This window comes from Festucalex cinctus, chromosome 8 (genome assembly GCF_051991245.1).
Source record: "Festucalex cinctus isolate MCC-2025b chromosome 8, RoL_Fcin_1.0, whole genome shotgun sequence".
Classification (NCBI taxonomy): Eukaryota; Metazoa; Chordata; class Actinopteri; order Syngnathiformes; family Syngnathidae; genus Festucalex; species Festucalex cinctus.
The window spans coordinates 17,430,537-17,439,663 of NC_135418.1; the positions used below are offsets into that span (position 1 = coordinate 17,430,537).

At 37.6% G+C, this 9,127-nt stretch overlaps 1 protein-coding gene across 3 annotated transcripts; it reads left to right on the plus strand.

The window, feature by feature from the left end:
* The first annotated feature begins 2,129 nt into the window (after nucleotides 1–2,129).
* faim2b (Fas apoptotic inhibitory molecule 2b) lies at nucleotides 2,130–8,846 on the plus strand. Of its 3 annotated transcripts, none has more exons than XM_077530723.1 (14): nucleotides 2,130–2,256; nucleotides 2,963–3,035; nucleotides 3,884–3,974; nucleotides 4,823–4,871; nucleotides 5,011–5,078; nucleotides 5,168–5,232; nucleotides 5,885–5,938; nucleotides 6,016–6,066; nucleotides 6,178–6,217; nucleotides 6,306–6,343; nucleotides 6,456–6,543; nucleotides 7,679–7,774; nucleotides 7,957–8,010; nucleotides 8,190–8,846. In XM_077530723.1, the coding sequence occupies exons 3-14, from the start codon at nucleotides 3,960–3,962 to the stop codon at nucleotides 8,337–8,339; spliced, it is 768 nt and encodes a 255-aa protein (XP_077386849.1). In that variant the 5' UTR covers nucleotides 2,130–2,256; nucleotides 2,963–3,035; nucleotides 3,884–3,959; the 3' UTR covers nucleotides 8,340–8,846. The 3 variants fall into 3 exon arrangements, with proteins under 3 accessions (XP_077386849.1, XP_077386850.1, XP_077386847.1); XM_077530724.1 differs by having other exon boundaries at nucleotides 2,135–2,256; nucleotides 4,826–4,871; XM_077530721.1 differs by lacking the exons at nucleotides 2,130–2,256; nucleotides 2,963–3,035 and having other exon boundaries at nucleotides 3,705–3,974.
* The last annotated feature ends 281 nt before the right edge of the window (nucleotides 8,847–9,127 follow it).

Sequence of the window (9,127 nt, forward strand, 5' to 3'; positions counted from 1 at the left end):
ACACAACATTTAACGTAATCTAGCAACAGAAGCAATCGGCCAATCTTTCAGCCGGTCTAAGACACATGACAGACTATCCAAGGAGGGAAATCACTTAATTTTCAAGGGTGTGGCAATAAGTAAATAAATACTAAAATAGGAGAGATTTTCTGCATAAAACAGTCACGGATATGTGTTGTGCCAATCCCTAAAGTTAAGTGCACCCTAGACAGGATATGAGACAGTAGAAAAGACAATCACGACCTACCTGTGTTATCTCCTCATTTCTTAGAAGTCCTCGGAAAACCCTAATTGGAGACGTTTAGGAATATTATCTGAAAATGGCAAATGAACTCAAATGGCATGCATTTCACTTTGAATTTGGATTATTTCATGAACAATAGACTGACTTGAACTCATTCAATATTTGTGATTGATAACTACAAAATGTCAAGATTATCTCTTGCAGCACAATTGTCTTTGAGCAACAACTTTTTTTTTTTTTTTAACGATATTGATTATACTCCTCCAAGAGGAATTCAATTAGAATTCTTCATGCATTGTTGCAGACATCTGACGACTCTGAGGCAGCAGTGCAGCATAACTTTCCAAGAATCATGATTGATTCAAACATGGAGTTAAGCAATCCAAACAACACAAACAACAATAATACTACTATACCAACTAGTGTAGTCCACAGGGCCACACCTGTACGTAACGTAAGGGAAAGCCGGAGAGGCGGGACAGGTGTTAGGTTTGTCACTCAACACTCGGCCTTTTGTTTTGAAAACAAATGCCACTGTCTGGCAAGTTTTCTACACACCACACCAGATACTGACGTCACCACGCATCGTATTATCTAATTGACTAATGTGAAAAGCAAACATTTGCTGCAATATATGTAGTTTGATGGTTCCGCGTTAAAGGCGCAGACTGATAAATTACTTTAGAGGTCTTGAGGCAAATGTGACAACAAGGCAGCACCTTAGTGACACAATAGAGGTTTTTAAACAAGATTTGGACTTGGACCTGGAACGCTGACAGTACTGAACCTTGAATGGGCTCAAGTATAACAAAGGAGTAACAGGAGTCTTGTCAATGATACCTCTGACCCCTTTGTATTATCCCTGCAGCCAAAGGAGTGAACCTCATCCATGGAGTTCCAAACTTTGGTGATGAGGTTCCGCAAGCCATGGCAAGCACTGTCAACAGTGAAATATAGACAAGTGTAACTGTTCATATCCAGAAAAAGAACAGGAGACAATGTGGTCAATAAGAGCCTTGCCGGTGGACGTTCAATTACTTCGTAAGTATATGCTCCTTCTCTTCCGGGTCTTAAATTATACGGTGGGTAAACCTTCCACATAGGCAACGCTTTCATCCACGCCAAGCCACAACAGGACATGTAGGCTATATGTTCTGCTGGATCATATTTCACAGCTCAGATTTAAAGAGAGACGAGCATCAGACATAGCTACAAGGCCCAAAATTCAGTTGTTTGATAAATGATGGATTAAACGGGATAACTAACACAATTCGTTGCCCATGACTTTCTCTTTCTTTACCTGAGTAAAGACGACAAAAGTCGATGTGAAAATGCAACGAAATTTATTAGTCTGCTGCTGCCATCTGGTGGAAATACGGTGACATTGCATGCAGAATTTGTGCAGCGCGCAATAGCCTACATGTAAATTCAGATTAAATAAAACAATTACTATCCGATGCATGTATCAAATATTTGGCTCACATGCACAATAATCTACACGCACGCAAACATCTTCCCTTTTGCCCCAGAACACAAACAACAAAGAAAACAATATTTTTCTTTTGATAGTTTGTACCATTACAAAAGAAGGATGAGAAGAAAAGAAATTATAGTAAAAAAAAAGTGTGTGTGTGTCGGATTTAAAACGATATCAGCTATTTTCACGTCATGAGTAAATCACCTTATTGTGAATTAGATGTATAATGATGTATTTTTAGTCCCCCGCCTACTGCCCAGAGCCAGCTGAGATAGGCGCCAGCACCCCCCGCGACCCTTGTGAGGAATAAGCGGTCAAGAAAATGGATGGATGGATGGATGATGTATTTTTAAGAAATGAAAATCAGTTGTAACATATTCCTTGTCGTTTCCCATTGTGCTCAGGTGCGTTTTGTTGCTTGTCTCCCGACTGCCAAGCTGGACCCGCTAATTAACATTACAAGGAAGGACTCTCGCCAGGTGTGCGTCGTCATTCGCCAACTTCCTGTTTGACGATAGCAATCATGGCGTCGATGGTGAGTCCTTAAATTAACACTTTGTTAAGGGGAAGTTTTAATTAAAAATTCGGTCTTGTTGTGTATATTTTGCCCGGAGTAGTACTTATCAGCACATAATGAATTATGCACAACCACGCTAAAAAACAAAACATAACAGCATTGGTTAGCCAACACACGCTTTGTGTGTAACTTCATCGACAGTTTTTTTTTTTTTTTTTTTTTTTTTTTATAACGTGAACGGCTAGTTATATTGTATTTTTGTATGTTAATTTAACACTCATCCTACTATGCTATTTATTTACACCTTAATCATATCGTGTGGGGTCCGTTTGGACCCCAATACTTTTTTTTTTTTTTTTTTTTTATAATTTTTTTATTTAAGCTTATAAAGACAAAATTGCCAGATTTTTCATCACATCTTTTATTAATGACATCAATATACTGGCACGTCATCCATCCATCCATCCATTTGGGCTGCAGATCTTGACGACGATGTTCCTAGCTTTCATGTTCACTTTTTCATGTTTGGTGTGAATTTTTATGGATTGTGGTTTGTCCACTGTTGTGGACCGGCAACCATTCCACAGTGTACCGCATAGGGACAGATAGACCTCACCCACCATGGCATATTTTGTAGAAAAACGGATGGATGGATGTCCTTATTTTAAACTGCCTAGTGAAAAAGTAGAACCGATCTTTTTTTATTTTTTGGTTGACCACACAGAAACCAGACAAAACACATGCGGGAATGCAAGGAGAAACGTCATCCCAGTCAACTTGGATGTACTACAGTATATGTAAGTACTATGCGTTTTCAGCATGTCAATATTATTATCATTGCTGCAGCTGATCTTTTCTGTCCTAAACGTTGTGTTTTGAACCTCTTGGAAAAGACGTGGTAAATGTTTAGCTTGGTAAAATCATTAACTCGTTTAAAAGTTTGCTCTTTATTTTGATTGAAATGTTATGATTTTAGAGTATTGTAAAAAATAGTACAATATGTATAAGGGGAGATTTAAAAGCTAAAGGAGTGGGGCTTCCACTAAATCTCATTATTAAACTATGTGGCAGTCATAAGAGCATCATAATGTCCTTAACTTTCGTCTCATTAGTCAACCGTTACCAAACCAATCTCTTACACAAAGCATAATGTCACAGGTCACCTGGTTGATGTATGGATTTGAAAATAACAATTATGTTTGGATGTTACAACACAAATTAACACTGTCTGTGGCTTGTTTATGTCTACGATATGAATGTAAACACTAACGATGTTACCGTCTTGAACATATCGCCTCCTAACCTGGAAATTGAAGACATCTGAATCCTTGTGGTGTCTGCATGGCCACATTTGAGAGAATTAATCAGCACACCTGTGTAGTAAGTACAATGGTACAGTCTGGCTTCATCTCCACGTTTCGAGACTACCTGTACTGTTCTAGAACAACCTCATTAGGACGAGAAGAGGGGTGGCTCGGGATCGGGGTTAGAAAGAGATTAACCGCATGGAGGATGGACAGTAAAGCTGCTGCGTAATCCGCACAGTCGATACAAAATCAGAGCGACAACAACTCGCATACTTTGGACGACATGCTAACTGTCAAGTGAGAGTCTTCTGATTTTTGGATCTTGTTTTGAGAAACGGACAAGGAACTTCACCATTTTTTAAAAAGCAACTTCCTCCTTCTCATCATCATCACCACCACCACAACGGGAGAACCATGAAAAAGGGAAAGGTATGTTTTAATGTTGAACCTTGCTACATGATAGTTGTTCATTTTTAACCAAGTTAAGGAAAATGTTATGTTGTTAGTGTCAAAGAACTCTGTCTTGATTGTACATTATTTACAATACAATTTGCTGGCTTCTAATAGATTGAGGGCCTTCACATTCAATCGTGTATGCGGAACTAACATGGAAGCCGTTTACAATGTGTTGTGTCCCAAAGTATCAAAGAGCTAAATGAGTAACATACAGGGAAGCTTTATATGCTGTCATGCATATATGATGAAAATGTGTCAGTGACTTTCCATTGGAAAAATAATGAACTTATTTGATTGTTGATTGTGTGGCACTGATGGTTAAAAGTTACATAATTTATCCCTATATGATACTGGAATTAGAACACAGTTCAGATCGCTTAGAGAGAACTGCAAACGAGCGAAAATTCTATATTAAAAAACACAAAACAAAACATAATTTTCCCTATAGTCCAAATGTATCAAACTTGATCTGTGCCACCACATTATTATTTTTTTTTTGTGGTCCACAACAGCAAATCAAGCGTGTCTACATATTTCCTGCTAAATTTTGTTTTTTTTTGTCCTTGACAAAAATTGCAATTTTCTTCACTTTGTATAAGCTATCTATTATTTATAGATGGTTGCCCTCAGATTCCAAACTTAGTTTGTTGTTGAAATTATACAAGATAAAGTGCGTATATGACCTGTGATGGAAAGCATCGCTACAATTTGGTCAGTTATGAAAATCCGTTTGACACCCTTCGTTAATTGTAGTTGATTCCTCTTACTGTCTGTGTTCAGTATGTGACGATGAAAGTGATTGTAACACTGTTTTATCTCAGCAGGCCAACACTGACCATGAACCACCGACATACCAGGAAGCGACTGCGGGTAAAATGCCGTGTTCTATTAATGCAAAAACGAGCTTATACAATTTCTATTTAAATTATATTAAAAAGAAAGTTGTTTTTATTACGGTAATTGCATTGTGACAAGTATGTTATGACAAACGTCTGTTTTGTTCACAAAGGCTACGAGGAGATGCAGGCCCAGTTTTCATGGGATGACCAAACCATCAGGCAGACCTTCATTAGAAAGGTTAACATTCTTTTTAATAGCAATTGATATGCTGAATATGATAACTAGAAAGTCATGCAACACGATTAAGATGTGTGATTTCTTTGTAGGTCTACGCCATTCTCATGGTCCAGCTCTTCGTCACCGTGGCGATTGTTGCCCTCTTCACGTTTTGGTAAAATCTCTTCAGTATTATAAATAATTATGCATACTGTTCATTCAAAAATCATTTTATTTTATTAGGAAGACTTGCATGATTAAATGAGATACAACAGTTGTCATTACATTAATGCTCACTTTTGATTGATAGACGGTGGAAATGAACATTGTTAAAGGGGAAGTTAACCTTAAACATTTCTTGATAATGTTATGTGTGACCTCACCAGTCTAAACATGACCTTCTGATTAATATTACTTTTGTGCAATATGAGTTAAGCAGCAAAATCCAGCCATATTTATCAATATTAGAAGGCGGCCATTTTGCCACTTGCTGTCGCGTGAAAATGACACCACAGTTGCTCAGGGCTCTGGCTACAACCAATCACAGCGCACCCTTTTCCTGAAGCTGACCTGTGATTGGCTCTTACTTGAGACCTGAGAAACTATGATGTCGTTTTCACTCGACAGCCAGTGGCAAAATGTCCGCCTTGTGATATTTATAAACTTTTCAAGTCATTGGCAGATAAACTCTATATAAAATGGCTGAACTGTGATGTCACCAGCCCAGCATGTGGTTGTCCCTAATGAAGTGGCCAGTGATTGCCATGTTGTTGTTGTTGTTGTTGTTGTTTTTGAAGCATGCTAACGTTCTCTATTTGTCTTTGCAGCGCACCCGTAAGGTTCTTCATTCAAACTCATCCTAGCTTGTACATGGCATCTTAGTGAGTGCATACTCATTGTCACACTCACGTCTCACTTTTATTTAATTTTAATCACGTTGTTTGACTTTTCTGGACAGTCTCATGTTCTTCGCCACTTACATCGCTCTGTCCTGCTGTGGGGATTTGAGGTAACTCTAACTTTCAAATAGGAGTTAAGAAAAAAAGACCCGAGCAATACTGAGGTGAATGGAATGATAAACAAGTAATTATTTTTTTTTTTATTTCTTTCCTCTCAACAGGAGGCAGTTTCCCTGGAACATCATTTTGTTAGTTCTCTTTGTGAGTATTCCTCATTGTGAAAGCAGCACTATTATGAAAATGTGTACCCGGCGTGAACTATCGTTTTTTTTTTTCCCCCCTCACGCAGACTTTAAGCATGGCCTTCATGATGGGATTTGTGTCGAGGTGAGTTCATATTCGGGTCACGCAGACGCCGATTTTCATTTTCGCGTTCTCCGCTCTGAGTTGTAGATGATCCGCGCTTAAGAAATATGTGCCCAATATTTGTCTTCTCCAGCTTTTATAACACCAAGTCGGTGGTGTTGTGTTTGGGAATCACCTCCCTCGTCTGCTTTTCTGTCACCGTCTTCAGCTTCCAAAGCAAGGTGAGAAGAAGCTTAATGTACGATAGATAGATAGAGAGAGAGAGAGATAGATAGATAGGCAAGACAACAAAATTTATATAGCACATTTCATACAGGAAGTACCTCAAAGTGCTTGGCATAATAAATAATAATACTTCCCTTACTTGGAAAGCCTGTACTGGGGGAATTCCAGTCGCAATGCAGCAAAAACGTCCATGTCAAAATTAGCAGTAATAAATTAAATAAGAATGCATATATTTGTGGAGACTGGGATCAAGTTGTAGTTTACAATTTTAAAAATGTGCAGAATTTTTCAAGTTACGTCATGTTAAAGATTAGATAGCTCTTACTATGAAAAGAAAAATGCACTGAGCTCAGTCTTACAAATGCAATTATGCCATCTAGTGGCAGATAATGACTAACCCATCAATATCACACTATTTTTTTTAACACATCTTTGTAATTTTAACTCAATTCTATGAATTATTATGGAATTGCTGTATTAATGAAGAAAAGATGCAGCCATATTTCCATTAGTTTAAGTTTTGTTCCATTTTTATGCTAACAAGATTATGAAAAGTATTTGAGTGTACATTTAGAACCGATGCTAAATTTGCGAATAGTTAGCTATTGAAGTCATGCGATTAATTACGATTAAAATAATTTAATCGCCTGACACTCCTATTAAAAATACAATATTTTAAGGCATTCAAAACGAGAATGTAAGACATTTGACAGTAAAGAAATACAAACTAGCTTACTAATATATATATATATATATATATATATATATATATATATAATGCTTTCAAAGACCTTAATCATAGGTAATTGGCAGAAAAAATAGTTTTTAACCTGAATTTAAACACATTTACACCTGCCTTTGGTTCTGTTGGCAGCTTAGTCTTATTTGCATGCAGCATAACAGATAAATGTGGATTCACCGTGTTTGTTTTGAACTCTGGGATCCACTAATTGGCCTGAGTCTGCTGATCTCAGAATCCCTACTGGCCTCTCAGATACATATTAAAGGTGCATTGCAAAAATACCATATAGTAAAAAAATAATAATAATAATAGCAAGATAAACAAATTGTTGTATGATTTTTATTTTTTTGGAATGTGGTGTGAAGCATTATTCTGGCTTCCGTTTTCAGATTGACGTGACTTCCTGTCAGGGCGTCCTGTTTTCGTTGTGTATGGTCATGCTGCTGTGCGCCATCACCCTCTCCATTGTCGTCCCCTTTGGATACGTACGTTCCTTCCAAAAATATGTCAAAAATAGCGGAGAGTCCGGGAAACATGTTGCCACCGTGTGTTAACCTGAAGGGATTAGCATCACAGATAATCTAGTCGAAACGCTGCACTACGTTTACCTGAATTAGAAGCATGCTATCCTTCTTAAGTGTCTTGTAATATTGCTCTTATCTTACAGGTTCCCTGGTTACATGCTATTTATGCTGTTTTAGGAGCCATCCTCTTCACTCTGGTGAGAAGTGCAATAAGAGATAACTTAGAGATAAACATTTGTGTCACTAAAATTGTTTGTCCAAATGTACAATCTTAATGGGAATGTGACATTCCAACTAAGATAACAAATACACAACACTGAATATGAATATGCAGTATATATATTTTGAGAAGAAACTTTCCGTCTGTCCTATGCAGTTCCTGGCATTCGACACTCAGATGCTGCTGGGGAACAAGCGCTTTAGCATCAGCCCAGAAGAATATGTGTTTGCCACGCTCAGCATCTACCTGGACATCATCTACCTGTTCAGCTTCCTGTTACAGATTGTGGGAGGAGGTCGCGACTGAAACGCCTCCTCGTCGTGTCCATGCTTTGGTTACGTTGGCTGAACTCTTCAAGTCAGCAAGTTTATAAAACCTCACATACAACTTTTTACCATGTTTTACCTTTGTGTCAGCCTTGTGAGGATGTGTGCACGTTGTGTGGGGCTATCTGACTTGTGTGATTTGTGACATAATAGACTAACACTCCTCTGGTCATGCAGGATAAGGAATTACTGTTTTTCATTCCAAAAGTACAGTATGGCAGTGAGGACTAATGAAAGTTAATTAAAATAGTTAACATCTTGCTCTTTTCAAATCTGGTGGGGTTGAGCTAGTTTTCATGACCACTTAACGTAATTTTGTGCAGCATCTTTTACTTTTTGACTTTTACTGTGTTTCAGGCGTGCACAAATGTCAAGCCAATGATAGTTGTGATGTGTATTAAAAATGAAAATTAGTATTTAAGTGGTATTCTATTTTCTATTTACAAACAATGTGACATTACGATTAAAAGACTAAAAACATGCTCAATTATCTTGCCTTAGTTCATTATTTTACGACTGAACTTCTTTTAACCATGCATCCGGTGTAAAGTGTTAATTTTATCAGCCATTTTAAAATTTAGTCTCAGTTTTAGTCCGTTGTTTCGATCACGCTTGTTAGTTAACATAGTCAACCTCATCTCGTTAATTAATCCATTTTTAGTCTACTATAAATCAAGTTAACCTTGCTCTCGCAAGATGAATTCTCATGGATATCCGGACCAATCACAGAGTGACATTGTATTTGGAGGCGGGATATGCAACTGTGAC